Raw genomic sequence first — 19,752 nt, forward strand, 5'->3', positions numbered from 1 at the left:
AAAATTTATGTGGAAAGGCAAAGTACCCAGAAGAACCAAAACAATCTTTACAAGAAAGAACAAGGTAGACAGGACTTGCACTACCTGCATCAAACTTCCTATAAAGCCACAGTGGTCAAGACAGTGTGATATTCAAGTCAAGATGGACAAAAAGATCACTGCAATAAGAGGGAGTCCAGAAACAGATACACTTAAATGGTTAACTGATTTTCAAAACAAAGGTACCAAAATAACTCAGTGGGAGGAAAAGACGGTCTTCAACAAATAATACTGGAACAATTGGATACCTAATTGGAAATAAAAAACAAATGTCTACTATCCTCTCACACTACATGAATTGGATCATAAAACCTAAGTGTAAGAAATAAAATATTAATCTTTTAGAAGGAAACAAAAGAGAAATCTTTGTGACATAAGATTAGGCGAAGTTTAAACAGAACACTCAAGAGGGGTGCCTGGAGGGCTCAATCAGTAGAACATGCAACTCTTGACCTAAGGGAGGTAATTTCAAGTCCCATGTGGGGCATAAAGATCACTTAAATAAGTTTTTGAAAAAAAAAAAAAAAAACAGAACACATAAAAAACACATACTAGAAAAGAAAAAAATGATAAAATGGACTTCATCAAAATAAATTTTACTTTCAATAGACACAATTAAAATAAAGCAATCCACAGACTGGGAGAATCTATCTGTTAAACACGTATCTGACAAAGGGCTTATATACAAAATAAAGATCTGTTACAACTCAGTATGAAGATAACTTCCCAGTTTTAAATATGGACAAAATATTTGGAAAAATACTTCCAAAAACCACATTATAAGATACTAAACATCATTAGCCATTGGGGAAAATCAAATTAATACCATAATGATATATTACTACACATCTACTGAAGTTCAAAAACCTGACAATAACAAGTGTCAGTCAAGATGTGTGAAACAAATGGAACTGTCATAGGGGAACTCTCATACATTGCTACAAGGAATGAAAAACAGCATAACCACTTTGTAAAGCAGTATTGCTACAGATGTTACAAAGCAGTAATGCTGTAGGTCACCACTCAGCAATGTCAAGGGGACAAATAACATACCTCCTAATACAATGCACTGAGGACACATCACTGACTTTGGTGTTATTTTTGCTAAAATATATATAACCTGAATTTAATCATCAAGAATTTAAGACAAACTCAAATTGAGGGATAATCTACAAAATAACTGGTCAGCACTCTTCAAGTGAAGACAACATGTGATTGTGGATTGGATCTTGGGCCAGAAAAAGGATATCAGTAGGGCAACTGGTAAAATTTGAATAAAGTCTATAGGTTTGATAACAGTATTTATTTCCTGATTATATTAATGTTAATACCTTAGCTTTGATTATTGTAATATGGTTAATGTAAGATGTCAATCTTTAGAGATCTTGGTGATGATCATATGGGAATTCTCTGTATAACTTTTACAATGTTTTGTTAGCTCTGAAATTATTTCAAAATGAAGTTTAAAATATATATACATATACATATATAACCTAATACTCTGAAGTTCCCTTCTGGCCGACTCTTCTGCCATCTGTGAAGCCCGCAATTTCTCTTCACACTGTTCCTTTTCAGATTGCCTCCAGACATCACGTTCCACTTTCATTTTCTCTAAATCCGCTAATCTGTTCTCAAGTTCTATCCTAAAACAACAGATGATAATTATGTTATAAGAACTACAATGAGGATGATAAGACAGCAAAATGTTTTCATTTGCAAGGAGATTGAACACAAAATAAGGTAATTAAGTACTTACTTTTCATCTTGTAATACCACAAGTTTTTTATAACCTTCTTCCTTGGCAGCTTGTACCTTACGTATTAATTCACGATCTTTTTCTACTAGGAGAGCTTTGTGGTGTTCAACAGCTGACTTGAGAATTTCATTGTCTGACTGTAATCCTAGTTTTTTTTTTCAAGGAAAAAGATATGCTGTATTCAATGTTATTAAGCTGAAAATTCATAACAGCAAGCATCCATAAACTGGTAAGACAACTAAGAGTGTAGAAAGTCTGGATATATATTCTCAAAGATCTTTATGTTATTGATAAACCTTTTAAGAATGAAACAGACTAAAACTCAAAGTTAACTATTCTGTCATTTTATTTAACATGCATATTCAAATGCTTTAATAAAAGACTATATACATTTACTCACTTGACTCTTGAGAGCTGAGGATATCAACCTAAGTGATATCCAAAGAGATATACTTCACTTCTAAAAGGGTTCTGTAACCCTAGCCCCATAGACAGCATCATCATAAAGCTAGCTGGAAGGAAAGTGAATAAAATCACAGAATCCTTCAAACCCTATCATTCTAGCAGAACTGTCAGATTTCTGATAGAAATATAAATTGGAAACTTTCAAGTTTATCCAATGAATTCATAGATTTTCTTTATAGTGATATGGCAAGTATTTTACAGATGAAATAAATAAAATAAATTCATATCTAACATAAAACTTAAAAAAAAAAACAATGCAGAGCAAGATCACAAACTCTTTAAGTCCCTTGAAAAGTTATTCCCTAACTATAGAAATTCACGAAATCAACATCAAGTAGAAATTAATGATGAAAACACTAATTTATCATAAGCTCTGACGGAAACTACAGAGGCCAGTTCAACTAGAGATCAGCTTGAGGACAGTTACAGACCAAAGGTAGCTTATTTAAAGACCTTTTAAGAAAAGTCAGAAATAAAAGAATTCTGAGGAATCTTAATGAGAAGGACATTCTAAGACTAAACTGGAGCTTAAAAATAAACTAAGTTTGGGGCGCCTGGGTGGCTCAGTCAGTGAAACATCTACTTTCAGCTTAGGTCATGAGCCCTGCATCAGGCTCCCTGCTCAGTGGGAAGTTTGCTTCTTCCTCTCCCTCTCCCTCAACTGCTCCCACTGCTTGTGCTGTCAAATAAATAAATAAAATCTTAAAAAAATAAAATAAAATAAACTAGGCTCAGTAACTAACCTAGTGTCTACATAAAAATTGGGCCTGGGACTCACCTATCTTCCTTACATTCTTTAGACTTAAAATGGTCTGGGACTAATAATCACATGATAAACAGATTCAAAACTATAAACCTGGGCAGCCCAGATGGCTCAGCGGTTTAGCGCCACCTTCAGCCCAGGGCCTGATCCTGGAGACCTGGGATTGAGTCCCAGGTCAGGCTCCCTCCGCATGGAGCCTGCTTCTCCCTCTGCCTGTGTCTCAGCCTTTCTCTCTGTGTGTGTCTCTCATGAATAAATAAATTAAAAATCTTTAAAAACAAAACTATAAACCCAGAAATATGGAATCCCATTTGTAAAATTTCATTTATGTATTAATAATAACTGACAAACATAAGGTTGGTTTTTCTAAAAGCTACCTCAGAAAATGAACATTCAACATAAATAAAAAATAATCCATATATGCTCTAAGATTAAAACTCAGGTTGAAAATCTGGAAATAAAAATTCAATTTGATATATTTTAATAATTTTTATATGTAAAAATAATAGTAAAAAGCATGGGAAATCATATATTACCATCCAGTTCACTTTGAATCTTATTTCTTTCTCTTTCTAGCTCACTCTTAGCTCTTGCTGCCTCCAGTTTGATGTCTGTTATTTCTAGTTTGTTTGAATGTTTAAGTTCTTTCACCTGTTGATAATTAGAAATTGAAATTACTATAGGTCATTTTCTTGCAACTAACTGCTTACCCCAAAACATCAGTAGAAATGAGAAAACATTTTGGTAGCAGAGTACACAGTGTAAGTACCTTCCATGAGGGAAGGTGCTTCAGTGCCTGGAACAGTATTTGGTACCAAGAAAACAACCTTTTCCTCACAGAATTATTTCTTTACAAATATCTGGCTAGGGTCCTCTGGCTTAATCTTGCCTTAAAAGGCTTAACTGCAAATACCTAAAGTCCAATAGTCAATGACTGACTCATCTTCAGAGAAAAAAAAAACCTGAAACCTCCCTTTAAAAAAAGTGCTGGTGACAAGAAGCCATTCTAGGTATAAGGAACAGCACACAAAATGTTAGAATGGTATAATGTCACACACAGTATGCTTGGAAAACAATGAGCAATGTGTTAGTGCAAAGGAAGGCATGAAAGCTGTGGAGTGGCAAGGAATAAACTTTATATGCCGTACAAAAGGACTGTGTATCCTATTAGCTACTGAAGGTGACAGAATCAACTGTGTTTCAGAAAATTAACTCTAATTGCAAATTAAGATTAAGAAACTGAAGGTAAAGACACCAATTAAGAGGCAGAGGATTGACAAAGCAGGCAAGAAGGAAGAATCAATTAAATTTGGTGTGTGTGTGTGTGTGTGTATGTGTGTGTGTGTGGTGGTAGTGGGAAGAATGAGTATAAAACATAAATCTAATTTAAACTTTTACTGCCCAAACCTGATTCTTTTAAACTGCTGGGTGACTGGCAATAACTGTCAATATTTCCCATATAATTAACCAATCACATACCAAATTTTAGTTTTCTCTGAGACATCCCTTTTGAAAGTGGAATGATTCTAGTTCATAAGTAGTATTCATTCATTCAATAAATATTTATTGAGCCCCTGTTATATGCCCTAGCACTGTTTTAAGAGATGGGGGTCACAGAAGCAAAAAAGAAAGGTTTCCCTCTCCAGTCATCCACACCATTCTCTAATATTTTCCATATCCTTTCCCTTTGGGAAGATGCTTCTAAAGCTAGTCCTATACTTAATCCCATAATGATTTAACCAATGCAGACATAAAAATTAGATGAATCTGTACTGACATACTAATGCATAAAACTATGAAATCAGAGTAGAAAACCACAAACATATACAAGTCAAATATGTAAAATGTAAGATGGTAGGAACAAGAGGGTAAAGGATAATACACTTTTGAGTGGAATAGAAATCTATAAAACTGAAGATGGGAGAAACAAATGAGAAAGAGCTCCTATAGCCAAAGAGGGGAAGGACAAGAAACAGAAGTGTCTTACCAAAAGAGGTTCCATCTACAAAAGTTCTTAAAAACATTGTATGGAATGGTTTGGTCAAAATCCTCACTTAAAAAAAAAAAAAAAAAAAACAGAAAAGCAAGCACCATGCTGCCTTTGTACTACCAACTACACTTAAGATGTGTGCTTTGCTTCCAAAAAACTAGATTTTTAAATGACATTACATAAAGTGAATACCTTGTGCTGACATCAGGCTTGCAGTTTTAAACATTTCTAAAGTTCTTTTCTATGAAAGCAAGTCTCACAGAACAACGTTTAAGTACATGAAAGCAACTAAGAAATTCTATTTTCACAATTTAAACTTCCTATGAATTGGGTTTACTACATTATAATTTCATGGACAGAATTTAAACTATAAATGTTTTTAAAATTTTGAAGAAATACAACTACAATGAAAATCCAATTTCTATAACAAGTGAAATCATAAGCTATTATATAACCTGCTGTAAAAGGTTAAGAATGACATAGTAGTTAATTAACAAACCACACCGTAGCTTCTTTAAATAGGAGGTGGAAATTTGCAGCCATCTTATTTTGGAAAAACTGGATTCATTTCAGTTCAATAAGAACTATGAAATATATACAAACCTATTTCTTAACTCATTTCACCCTGAGAAAAATATTTTTCAACTAAACTATAATTATTGAAACTGAAAGAACAGTAGACAGGAAGTCAAACAAGTAAATTCTGTCATCAGGCCTACTTTTATTATAAAACCAGTGGTATATCCTCAAGCAAAGTATTTGTCCTCACTGCATTCGAATTTACTCATCTATGGACCTATAAGAGTTGCAGTTCCTTTAGCACCACACTTCTATCATCCTAAAATAATGAATGCACTTACACTAATAGTAATTGTTAACTTCATAAAATGTTGGTAAAGGAATTATTTATTAAAAATGAAAACTTACATGAATATTTATTACTTAGCTAGAACAAACAGTAGGCATCTGAACCAAATCCCAACTAGTCACAATAAACTTTTCTGACTGTAGATCCCTGGTTCTTCACCTTCTTTGTGATCAGGCCTCAAAAGTCCTAGAAAACTAGAGATCTTTTCCTAAACAAAATGTATAATGTTAAAATGTTAAAATAATTTCAAGAGATTCAGAGTCTTTTGAAGCTCCCCTGGGCCGAGGTACTCTGTTTTACTTTTGTTTTTATCACAATGCATTTTCCATTCTGGCCTTCATGTTGCCAGTTTGCTTTATGCTTTTGACATAACAGAAACCAAGTATTTAGAAAGTACTACTTACTACTAACTTTAAGAATAATAAAAAATGGCAATAGTAGGCATTTTACAAGAGTTCAGAAGCTGCTAAATTACACATATACATATAGACGTGCAAGAAAACAATATAACTAAGCAAGAAAGAGTGGAAAAAACTTATTACTCAAGAAGCTCTTGACACAAATTCCCAAGAAGAGTTCTCAAATTCTGATCTTTTTCAAAGGTCTGAGATGGTATGACCTCATTAATGTAGCTAATAAGGATAACCGTGTGGGATTATTTCCTTAAAACTGCATATTTGTATTGGAATTTTAAAGATCAAACACCTCCTGAGGTAACTAGAATTTATCTCATTGAATGTGAAATATCTTTAAGGTCACCATTTTCAAGCTATCTTTGGTAATAGTTTTTAATCCAAGACACTTAGAGTCACAATGACATAATTCTGTTAAAAAACCTGAGGAGCATTTACAAATTTGAATAACTTAGACAAATACACCCCAGGTGCTCCTTTGCATTGCAAACAACCATTTGCTAGAGTTGTAAAATATTGTGCTCGCTTCGGCAGCACATATAGAGAGTTGTAAAATATTGATGAAAATTTCGAGTTGCAAAGAAAACTGTGACAATCACGTTTGAAAAATCACTTTAAAGTTTATCTTTCCAATGAAATATTTTTACATGCATGATTCAAAAAAAAACTTGGTTTGTCTAAAGCTGAAGGGTAGTTTTTAATATGCCATTTATATGCAAAAAATCCAAGTGTGTCTTTAAAATAGGACAACTCTTAGCAATATCAGAATTGGAAGAAAGGCATGAGAGAAATTCCCAAATTTACTTCTTTGTATACTCTATTTCTTTGCATACTCTATCATTGTAGGACCTCAACATATATCTCTTAATATTGAATGTACAAATAATCTACTTAAGCTAATTAGGAAGCAACTAAATTATTAATTTATTTTACAGTAGTACTTACATAATCTTAGGAGGCTAGATGAGTTCCTAGAGATGAGCTAGAACATTGTTCATTTCATCTATGAGGAAACTTGCCTAAAGTTCTTTGATACAGTGAGGAATAGAACTAGTCAATAGGCTCAAAGTTCTGTTATGTTGTATCATTTTCTCATTTAAGGATATCACTAGTGTAAAACTGTCATTATTTTAATCATAGGCTACTATTTACTGTATTCAATACCATTTTTAATCTTAGAAAAATCATGTAAGAGATAGGCAATGTTCTCACTTAAAAGTTAAACAAATCAGGGATGCCTGAGTGGCTCAGTGGTTGAACATCTGCCTTCTGCTCAGGACATGATCCCAGGGTCCTGGAATCAAGTTCCGCATCGGGCTTCCTACAGGGAGCCTGCTTCTCCCTCTGCCTATGTCTCTGCCTCTCTGTGTCTCTCATAAATAAATAAATAAAATCTTAAGAAAAAAAAAGTTAAGCAAATCAGAAGTTACACAGGTAATGAGTGAGATAAAAATGAGTCAGGATCAAAAAACAGATTTATCTAATTCAAAGCCTATGGACTTTTCCATTGTATTTCATTACCTCCTCCAAAGTAACAGTTTTTAACTTCTAAATACATCTTAGTCTCAACCTGTAAGCTAAACTAGAAGACATCTGAATTAAAGTATTTCAACAATTAAAAATCTTCTTGCCTCATTTTCACTTATTCTTTCTAGTGTCAGCCATTAAATGATATGCCGGCTACAAAACCACTTTGTCAACTGTAAGGTATAAAAATTCAGACAAAAATTTTAAATGCCATTAGAAACAGAATCTGCAAACATAAAAGAGTATGTGTTTGGCATGGAAAAAGCTGGGTAGACTATCTCCCAAGGGTGGCATCTAATGCATATAGTATTATGGTTTATGATCTTTCAGACGACACAGAAATCATCACTCTCAAGGCTGGACTCACATTAATAAAGTTTACAAAGATTGGTCTATAAAATCAGAACTGTAAGAAAAATGGTGAAAAAAATATTTTAATGGAAAAAAGAACACTCTATATCTGAAAAACAAGGGTGCATTCTCTCCCTGTAGACAAAATTACATGGGAAGTCAAATAACAGAAAGTTGTCTGGTGCTCATACAATCAGAACAAATGGAATAAAATGAATTAATAGTTTCATGCCTACCATTTAAAACAGACTGGTGTATTCCTTCCACAATAAGAATGATCTCTTCAATGGGACCAAAATACTTACATTCTACTGAGTAAAACTCTATTTTCTCTCTGTCATAATCACTGCCTAAGTTTTCTCAAGCAACTCTGTGACCAAGGAATTTATGATAAACACATTACTCCTCTAGATAAGTTCATTTCTACTAGGCTACAGTAAGTTCCTTCTGGTCTGGGAGCCATTTTGTTTTTTAAGGTAATTTTACATAACTCTGTTTTGATGGAAAATAACTGATTTCATGATTCAGAAACCAAACTTATTTCCAAGATGCCTCCAAGTAATATCATTAATAATAGTTAATATTTGGGTGATTATCTACTAGACTTTATGCATAATATTGCATATAATTTTGCCATATTCTATAAGGTAGATATTAGTTTTACATTATAAAGAAAAACACTACTTGCTCAAGGTCACACAGCTAGTAAGGAAAAGAAACAGAATTTGAATCTAGTCTGTCTGACTCCACAGCTGATACTATTATTCACCACTGTTTTCTACAAAACACTTATATCATTGCTATCCTATTTCTGGTTACAAGATTCCTCATCTATACATATACAGCATATGAGGGGGAAAACTGTAAGTTCCTGAGAAAACTTAGTATATAGAAGATGTACAAACAAAATTTTAATTTTAAAAAATTAAAATTATTTTTAATTTTTATGATATTAAAAACATCATAGGAGCACTTGCATAGCTTAGTTGGTCAAGTGGACAGCTCAGATCATGATCTTGGGGTCCTGGGACTGAGCCCCACATGGTGCTGTGTACTCATCAGGGAGTCTGCCTGAGATTCTGCCTGCACATCCCCTTAACTCTCTCTTTCTCTCTCTCGTGCTCTTTCAGTGTCTAAAACAAACAAATCTTTTTAAAAAAATAAAATTAAAGTAACGTAAATGCAGACCATGCTGCTATTATTAGTTTACTCATTTAACAAATATTTATTAAGTGCCTGTTGTGTGTCAATACTGTTCCAGGGGATGAAGTGTGAGGAGTAATAAAAGCAATGTCCTTCTTCATAAAGCTTATAGTTGGTTGAAGGAAAAGAGGGTAGGAGAGAAAAGGAGACAAAAAAATAAGACAAATATAAGTATATCAAATGGTGTTAAAAGCTATGGAGAAGGGGTACCTGGGTGGCTTAGTGGTTGAGCATCTGTCTTTGGCTCAGGGTGTGATTCTGGGGTCCTGGGATCGAGTCCCGCATCAAGTTCTCTGCAAGGAGTCTGCTTCTCCCTCTGCCTATATCTCTGCCTCTCTCTCTGTGTGTCTCTCATGAATAAATAAGTAAAATCTTAAAAAAAAAAAAAAAAAGAGCTATGGAGAAAAACAAAGCAGATAAAGAAGACAGAGAGTGAGGCAGGAAGAAGATGGTATTTTACAAAGTGAAGACAAGAAGGCCTGTCTGATAATGTGACATCTGAAAGAGGGGAGAAAGCAAACTACATGAATGTGAAGGAAGACCATGTCAGGCAGGCAAGTGCCAAGGCCCCAGGACAGGAGTAAGTAAGAGTGAGAAGAAGGCCAGTAAGGCCGAAGCCAAGAGAACAGGAGGGAAAAAACTGGACTGTGATGGCTCTGGAAAGACTGCAGAGGACAAATCACACAGAGCTCTAAATAGGTAGTTAGGGGCCCACTGTAAAAGAGTCTAGAGAAACCATGGCTCAGATAAGAGTAATCACAGTAAACGTGGTAAACACTGGTCAGATTCTATACGTATTTGGAAGGCAGAATGACAGAATAAAAGAAGATTTCAATATAGAGAAGTAAACAATTCAAATAAAAAATTTGTTATTCTGCCATATCAAGCATTCTAAAGGATGAAGTAGAAACATGAGATGACTTACGTTACTGGTCAACGTATTTATTTCCCGTTCAGCTTTATGCAATTTACTGATTAGAACAGTATTTTGTTCACTGCTTGATTGTAGCTCTTTTTCCAAGCGTTCAGCCTGTAGTTTAGCTGACTGTTTTTCAGCCTTTATTAAAAAATATTTTAAATGTACTCATGATTTTTATATAAAAATAAATTAAGCACTATTTAAAATATATGTATAATCATACTATCCCCAGTTATTCAAAACCTGACCAATATTAACATGTATCAAAGCAACAAGAGTTTTCTCAAAATAATTGGTAGAATTTAAATGAAAGATATTCACTCCAGAAAATATGCAACAAAAGTCTCTGGACAAATGACATTTATCAACAGCCACCAACAAAATAAAACACACACACTCCTCTCATGAAAGAGAGTATCTAATGCACTCACTTGATATCTATTTACTCTTATTGTTGGCACAATTCAAACAAACATTTCTGGGGGTTTCAATGCAGAATGTAGAAATATAAAAGTACATTACAAAGTAGAAGAAATGGTTCATTTGTAGTAGTGAGTGAGAACTAAAAATCTGAAAATCAAGGGCGATTAAAAAAATAAAAATGAGATTTAAAAATTCAAAATCCTCAACTAATCTGGAGCCTTTAGAAGGATGAACAAAGAGCTCAAGAGCTCTTAAACCCATCATATCATATAAAGATTCTTAAGTCTGTAACTTGTCAAGAAAACTTCTGGTTGGTAACATAGTTTCATTTCTAACTTCCATTAGAAAGTGAAAACTAAAGGCTCTTCAAAAAAACTTCTCCTCAAAACAGGTAAAATTAAAATGACATTTAAAGAATAAGCTTCACAGTTTTGTAAGATCTCATTTCCTATATTTCTTAAATATTCCTTAAATAGTATATTCAACAAATAATTCAGGAAAAAGCTATTTTCCTCACATATAAAATGATACTCTTTGGGCACAACAATAGCCAAAAAAAAAAAAACTCAAAGAAAGAAATGTTGCTTATTTCATCTGACAAATGATAAAACTATAGGCTCTTTTGAAGATGTCACAAATGAACCTCCCATCTTTCATAATCACTCAAGTCATCCTGAACATCATCTCTGAATGACCTCAATGAAAAGCACTGCATCGAGATCATACACTGTATTCAGTTGCAATCATCCCACTTATTCTGTCACTATAAATACATTAAAGATGGAAGAGTAGCCACGTAACACTACCATTCTGAAGTGCCTCATGTCTAAGGTCCAATGATACAACTTTAGTTCAGGAAACCGGTAAATACTGTCAGAAACTTCATCCAAAAATAAAAAGGTGATTTCTACTCTTCAAATCATACCAATATGCTCTCTGTACCCAGTTTGTTGGCTTAAAAAAAAAAATCACTATCTTGCTAGGCGCCCACTAATTTCCCTACAACTCTAATCATCTCACAACTATTCTAAAACACACACACAGACACACACACTCTGGATTGCTCAAAATAAATCCAACAATTAAAAGGATATATTTGCTACATGTTAGACACTGAGAACTAGGAAGAGTAAGCACATCTAAACAAGATGGTGAAGGGATACAGAATATGTCACTGCAACATAAAAATTATTTTGAGCTGAAGGCATTTGATAATCAATAGACACAGGAAAAGGTTTTTCCCTGAACTCCTGTTAGCTGCTGAAAAGCAGAGCCTCCAGAAAGAATTATAATTCCCCTCCCTTAGGGTTTCATAGCCAAGGAAGACTGACTCCTATTAAGGGAGAAATCAGTACCAGGATAAGAAATCACCTATACATTGTCACAAAATGGTCATATCCCCCATCTATTTTCCTAGGGGCTCATTTATCTTTCCTAAAAGTCATCTGTGTTCCCAAAAGTACCCTTTTCCCCCCTCTCCTTTCCCTTTTAAGATGGTATATAAGCCCCAAATTCTAACTACCACTTGGAGCCACATTTTTCTGTTAAATCCTGAACAAATATCTATATTTTCTCGTTAATCTGTCTTTTGTGAGTTTAATTCACAACCCCCAAACACTGAACCTAAGAAGATGAAGAAAAAAAGTTTTCCTCTCCAACAACAGAAACCAAGAATTTTCACAGAATACCTCTAAGAGTAACAGCTTACCTCTGCCAAGTCTTATCTTCCTCTAATGAACTCAGGGAAATATTTCACTAAAGACTCATATGCATTAACACCAAGGTATATTGTATTACTCCAGAAAGAAGCTGTTGTAAGATATTAAATTATGGTATTTTTGTTTAAACAGGGCTTATGATTTTAATATCTTGAATCCCATATAAGGAAATAACTACCTAGGAAAAAATTGTTCTTTTTGGTTTGAGAGGACTTTAACTCTCAACTCAAATTCTGAACATTTTGCATATTCTGCTTTCTGGCATTTCAAGGGTTAATTCATTTCAACTAGGTGTCTTGACTCTCAAAGAATAATAATCCCTTTGTAAATGTGGTAGCACAGCTATTGCTTATGAATCAATAGCTTTCTTCTTTACAAAAAAGAATATATACTCTCGGGACTCTACAAATGCGTCAGCATTAGATTGGTAAGCATACATTTATGCTCTAAAAATCAAAGGCTTGTCAATTGCACTTTTAAAAAAGCATGCCATACTCTACCGGGAAGCAATTAAAATCTTACCTCCAGGGATCTGACTGTAGCCTGCATCTCAGCCAACTGCCGCACCTGAATTCTTTGGACATTTTCTACCTGAGCACCAAAATTCTCTTTTTCAGCCCTTAATTCTGCTACTTCAGCCTCTAAACCTTTTAATTTCTGAGACAAATGGACTTTCTCTCGAACAAGTTGCTCCATTCGTTTGCTGTCTTTTGTGGGATCAACACTAAGCAGCTGATTATGTATTTCTTCTTTATCTTTCTCCAGTCTTGCAATCTGGTAATAATTTGAAAGAAAGCACAGAACCTTAAATTATTGAATTTTCAGTCATGAATATGCTTTACAAGTCAGTAAACTAAAAATTTAAAATACACAATATGAAAAAGAAAGCTCAGGTGGTGAAATTAAGAACAAAGGAAAAAAACCTAAAACGTCACCTTCTTCATTCTGCACTCAGAATGACTCAAATGTGAGGGCAAGGACCTTGGCCTATTTTACTCTATCTCCCCATATCGTCTAGAACAGGGCTTCACCAGTTGCTAACTGAAATTCAAAATTACAAATAATACTATAAAATACTTAAAAATGTGTCAAGTATTTTACAGTTCATCAGAACATTATAGGGGTTTATGCAAGATCAATATGCTGATTGTTGCTAAGCTTTTCCTCATGTGACAATAATTCTTGGGCTATGTCTATACTAATAAAATTAACTATTCCAAGCCACTTAATTCACAAAATAGCTGCTTGTCTGTGTAAATAACTACAAATGTGACTGATGAGAGTTTTTAAATGATAGCTGGGAGTTTATTAAGGGCTTAGTTGCACTAATAGCCTCATTCTTACTTCACAGATTCAAGAAAGAACTAAAAATCAGTACTCCAGGGTATGTGGAAGTCAACGGGGGAATCTGATGAACAGAAACACAAGTGATCTTCTCATTCATACCAACCATCACTGCGAGATCCCACAGGACTCCAAATCTGAGTTTCAAATTGCTTCCTAACCTCAGAGGCATTCTCTGGAGGGAACCTCACCTCCACGAATGAGAGGGCCACATTATCAGAGTAAAACTCATCCTTTCCCTTTTCAGATCTCCCCAACCACCACCACTACCCATGTCTTTGCTAACCAGTGCAGCTCCTCTTTGAGTCTCTTTTTATATTTGGGGTTTCTTCATAGGATTCAACTTAAAGATTCAGCTGTTTGAAGAAAAATAAAAAATCACTGGTCTTAACAACTAACCAGGATGAGCTTAGGAGGATCACTCTAAGCCAAAAGGACTTAAAGTAATGCTCTGCAATCTAGGCAAAAGTGTGACCCAAGAGATGAATGATGGCTCAAATTGCTATAAATGAATCTAAGAAGGGTGAGATCTCCACCTTAGTGCAGAATCTGTTTTCCTCATCTGTAAAATGAGAGGTTAGACTGGAGGCCCTCAAAACTCCTTTTTCAGTTTTAACATGTAGTGATTCCAATTTGGTTTTAGCCATGTTGAACTGAAGAGGTCAATGAGAAATGTAGGTAGCGCTATCAATCTAGCAGACAAATATCATTTTTTTCCAGAAAATAAAATTTACTATAGAAGGCAGCTATAAAAGTCGGTGTCAAGTTCAACTAATTAGTGTCTATTTTTCCTCTCACTCTTTACATATAAGCACTACCCTCAGGTTTGGTCCCTGACTACCTTTTTTCCCCTCCATATTCTCTTTCCTTCAAATAGCTGTGTGACTTTGTCCAAGTTACTTTTTCACTTTGGCACTAGGTAAAATGAAGGTCTCAGGCTGGATATCTTTAAAATACCATTTAACTTTTTGCATGAGGTAACTCATAGTTTTAATGTGCTATATTCCAAGTGTGGTTGCTCATCTAGGTCAGGAGTCCACGTGTCACTCAAGTTCAGACAATATTGTCCTTTACTGAGTACTATCGACCAAGTGCTTAGCTAAGTGCTCTAGAAATAAAATTGCATTTAGTAACAATAATCTCTCTTGTCCTCTTCATTTTACATATAGGGTCAGACAGCTAATGTTCTTGACCAGTATGTTTCCTGTATTATTGCTCTCTCCAGTAGTTTGAGAGCTATCTGTGGGACAGCCAGCGTGACAGCTGAAACAATGGTCAGAGCTGGCAAAGAGCATAATCAAGATTAGATGCCACCCTTCTAACTGCCAAACTAGAGCTTGCTATCCAATTATTCCTATAATATCTGATTACTGCCTTTTCATTTCTCTATTTAACAAATATTGTGTAACAAATATTGACTATTATGTATCCAGCACTGTACTAAGGTAGTAAGGATATACTACAGAACCTAGCAGACAAGCAAATAATCACAAAACCTATGCTATCAAAGAACTTCTATTTAACCACTACTATGACACTGCTCTTGAACCAGTTATCAGGACACAGATCTTGGACACATCCTCAGCTCTTCCCTTTTCCTCCACTCTCAATCAGATTCATATGCAATCTCCCTTGATACCCATAATTTGTTGTTCTCTCAAACCCTTTCTCTAAATTTCCCAAAGGCTTTGTCTGAATTTCTTTTATGACATTTATCCAAATTTGACTGTATTACACTTACCTCTACATTTACTTTATTCTCTTCTAGAATATAAGCTTACCTGACAGGAAACATGATGTATTAACCAATTTTACTTTTAAAAAATTGTTGAAGGAAACACTATAAACAAGAAACAGATCCAGTACTAGGAATAGTTGTTGTCTATCTTTTCAAAGAATGGTGGTACCATTCTAACTCCCCAGGCACACAAAAGGAGAAAGTGGTGTATGTAATTACTCCATCCATCTCTGTGTTTATCATCTTTATGATGCAGCATAGAGAAATGGTTAAGAGCACAGGTTCTGGAATCAAACAGCCTAAGTTTTTGATGTTGTTTTTGTTGTCTTTAGTATTTTAAAGATATTTCTCTACTGTCTTTGGGCTTTTATTACTTCAAAAAGGAAGTCTGTCATCATTCTTACCTTTGTTCTTCTGTAGAAAATAACTTACTTTTACTTTTTTACTTTTTTTTAAAGATTTATTTATTTATTTTAGAGAGAGACAGCAAGAGGGACAGTAAGAGAGGGAGAGAGAATCTCAAGCAGACTCCACACGGAGCATGAAGCCCGATGTAGGGCTCCAACTCACAACCCTGAGATCACAATCTGAGCTGAAACCAAGAGTCAGACACTCAACAGAGTCACCTAGGTCCCCTTATCTATTTTTTTAATTAAACTTTGTCAATGATTGTAGGTTCACATGCAATTGTAAAAAATAATTTAAAGTGTTTCTGTGTACTCTTTATCCTGTTTCCTCAACTGGTAATATTGCTCCTCTTCTATTTTCTGGAAGACATTGTATAGAACTGGTTTTCATTCCACTTTAAACACTTCATGGAATTCTCCAGTGACATCATTCTTTTGGTGAGTTTTTAATTAAAAAAAAAAAATTTTGGTGAGTTTTTTAATATGAATTTAGTTTTCTTAATTGTTATATGGCTATTCACATTATTTATTTCATATGTAGTTAGACGCAATAGTATCTGCCTTTTGATCCATTTCATCTATTTTTATCAAATTTGTTTGGGTAGAGCTGTTCTTCAGATTACCTTATTACCCTTTTGATGTCTACAAGATCTGGAGTGATATGGTTTCATTCTTGATACAAGTAATTTGTTTCTTCCCTCTTTTTTGCAAGTCTTGCTAGAGGTTTGTCAATTTTATTAATCCTTTCAAATAAAAGCTCTTTGCTTCACTGATTTTCTCTATTGTTTTTCTGTTTTCAATTTCATTGATTTTTACTCTTATTTTTCTTATTTCCTTCCCTCTACTTACTTTGGGTTTATTTTGATCCTCTTTTTCTAGGTTCTTAAGGTAGGAGCTTAGATTATTAATTTGATCTTTTTCTCCTCTTTTCTAATGAATGCATTTAGTGCTATACATTTTCTCTCAGCACTGCTTTAGCTGTATCTCAAATATTTTAACATATTACATTTTTATCCAGGCTAATGGAGTTTTTTAAAATTATTTTTTGATTAATATATTTTTATTGAAATTTCCTCTTTGACTCGTGAATTACTTGGTGTGTGTCATTTCATTTCCAATTGTTTGAGGATTTCCCTATCTTTCTGATATTGATTTCTAGTTTGATTCTATTGTGGTTAGAGAACTCACTCTATATCATCTCAATTTTTATAAATTTGTGGAGGTTTATTTTATGGCCCAGGATATACCCTGTTTTGGTATGTATTCAGGGGCCACTTGAAAAAAATGTGTTTAGGTACTGTTGTTGGGTAGAATGTTCTATAAATGTTGATTAGATTCTGATGGTTAATGGTGTTGTTTTTCTGTTTTTCTAGATCTTTTCTGTTTTTCTAATTTTTCTATCAATTGTTGAAACAAGAGTGCCAAATCTCCAACAATTATGGATTCATCTATTTCTCCTTTAGTTCTGTCAATTTTTGCTTCACATATTTTACAGTTCTGTTTAGTTTACATGCATTATGAATGTCCGTTCCTGACATTATTATTTCATTATTACATAATCTTCACCTCTGGTAGTTTTCTTTGCTCTCAAGTCTACTTTGTCTGATAGTAATATAGTCACGTCTGCTTCTTCTAATATTTGAATATTTACAAGACATATCTTTTTCTGTCCTTTCGCTGCCTATACTGTTATATTTGAAATTTCCCAAAGACAACATACAGTTGGGTCTTTCATTTTTAAAATCAACTCTGCAGGGGTGCTTGGGTGGCTCAGTCAGTTAAGCATGCAACTCTTGATTTTGGCTCAGGTCATGATCTGAGTCGTGAGATCCAGCCCCGTGTTTGGGATTCTCTCTCTTCCTCTGCCTCTCTCCCCACTCACTCTCTTTCTCCAAAAAATAAATTTTTTAAAGACAAAATCAACTCTGCAAATTTCTTTTGTTATATTTACACTCTTTACCTTTATTATGAGTATGTTATGGCTTAAGTTTTCTTTTCCTATTTCTTGTTCTAAGTTTGTTTCCTTTCTTCTTGCCTGTGAGCTCCTTAAACATTTTTTTAGGATTCTATTTGATTTACCTATATTTGTCTGTATCTATATCTTTGTACAGCTTTCTTAGTTGTTGCTCCAGGCATTATATATACATACCTTATTACCGTCTACAGGGTTCATTTTACCAATTCAAGTGAGTTAGAAACTTTATCTCTCCTTATATCCTTTTGCCCTTGTTTATAATGTCTTAATTACCTCCACTATTTAAAACCACATCATTTTACAGATTTATACATTTAAAATCACATCAGACAGCATTATGTTTCCTTTAACCATCAAACAAAATACAGAAAACTCACTCAGGAAAGGACTATCTACTGTATATATGGACAATTTTGATTACTGTGTTCTTTTAGCCTCCTTGATGTTTTGAGGTTCATTCTTTTACTGTTTTCTTTCTGTTTAGAGAATTTCCCATAGACATTCTGCAACAGATTGTCTTAGTTTTCCCTATTCTAAGAATGTCTTAATTTATAATTTAGTCTTCATTCCTGAAGGACATTTTTGCTGGATAACTAGGAGTTGATACTTCTTTCCTGTTAGCATTTGATAATACCACAGCACTTCCTTCTGGCCTCTATGGGTTCAGATGAGAAATGTCTTGGAAATGTTTACCCTCTCTAAGTTAGGTATCATTTCTCTCACTGCTTTCAAGATCTTTTGAAAGAAAAATGATTTTTTCAAGAGAAAAAAATGATTTTTTTCCCTATGGTTTTTATAAGTTTGAATATGATGTTTCTTAGCGTAGATTACTTTCGTTTTATCCTGTTTTGATATTCACTTAGCTTCTTGAATCTACGTTTGTGTCTACCAAATTTAGGGAGTTTTCAGTCTTTATTTCTCCAAGTACTTTGCGCTCTCTTTTCAAGAACAAATTCTTAGACCTTTTGTGATAGTCCACAAGTACCTATGGTTCATTTCTTTTTTTTAAATCCATTTTTATGGCTTGTTCATGTAACTTCTGATGTTCTATCTTCAAATTCACAGATTCCTTCCTCTATCCCCTCCATTCTGTTGTTAAGGCCAACAACTGAGCGTTTGTTTTTGTTTTAGGGAGGGGGAATTCAATGGTCATATTTTTCAGTTCTAAAATTTTTATTTGGTTCTTTACATTGTCTACTTCTTTGCTAAGACTATTTTTTTTCCATTTGTTTCACGTTTGTAACTGTATATTAAAACATTTTGCCATGGCTGCTTTGAAATCTTTGTCAGATAATTTAATATCTCTGTCTGTATTAGCATCTATTGTCTTTTTTCATTTATTTTTTTTTTGTCTTTTTTCATTTAGTTTGAGATTTTATTTCAATTTTTTATTTAAATTCTAGTTAATATGTACGGTAAAATTAGCTTCAGGTGTAGAATTTAATGATTCCTCACTTACATATAACACCCAATGCTCATCGCAACAAGTACCCTCCTTAATACCCATCACCCATTCACCTCCCTATTTGTTCACACCACCTCTGTTTGTTCTCTATAGTTAGGTGTCTCTTAAGGTTTGCTTCCCCCTTTTTCTCCCTTCCCCTGTGTTCATCTGTTTTGTTTCTTAAATGCCACATATGAGTGAAATCATATGGTATTTGTCTTTCTCTGATTTATTTCACCTAGCATAATACACTCTAGTTCCATTCACATTGTTGAAATGGCAAAATTTCATTCTTTTTAATGGGTAATATTCCATTATACACACACCACAACTTCTTTATCCATTCATCAGTCAACGAACATTTGGGCTCTCTCTGTAGTTTGGCTATTGTTAATAATCCTGCTATAAA

The 19,752-nt window shown here is 34.0% G+C and overlaps 1 protein-coding gene across 10 annotated transcripts in view; it reads right to left on the reverse strand.

Annotated features, from left to right (window-relative positions):
- The window catches only part of CEP83 (centrosomal protein 83), a 147,250-nt gene that overhangs the window by 57,179 nt on the left and 70,319 nt on the right, over positions 1 to 19,752 (reverse strand). For 9 of the 10 annotated variants that reach the window (XR_013350759.1, XR_013350758.1, XR_013350757.1 and 6 more), the window contains 5 exons: positions 12,958 to 13,209; positions 10,301 to 10,432; positions 3,560 to 3,674; positions 1,796 to 1,940; positions 1,533 to 1,682 (listed from right to left, as the gene is read on the reverse strand). Coding sequence is in view for 1 of the 10 variants with exons in the window: in XM_077845834.1 (XP_077701960.1) it covers positions 1,533 to 1,682; positions 1,796 to 1,940; positions 3,560 to 3,674; positions 10,301 to 10,432; positions 12,958 to 13,209 (794 nt within the window). In the remaining 9 variants the exon portion in view is untranslated. The remainder of the gene's footprint in view (positions 1 to 1,532; positions 1,683 to 1,795; positions 1,941 to 3,559; positions 3,675 to 10,300; positions 10,433 to 12,957; positions 13,210 to 19,752) is intronic. The other variant, XR_013350760.1, reaches the window with a different exon arrangement.

Source organism: Canis aureus, chromosome 13 (genome assembly GCF_053574225.1).
Source record: "Canis aureus isolate CA01 chromosome 13, VMU_Caureus_v.1.0, whole genome shotgun sequence".
NCBI classification, from domain to species: Eukaryota; Metazoa; Chordata; class Mammalia; order Carnivora; family Canidae; genus Canis; species Canis aureus.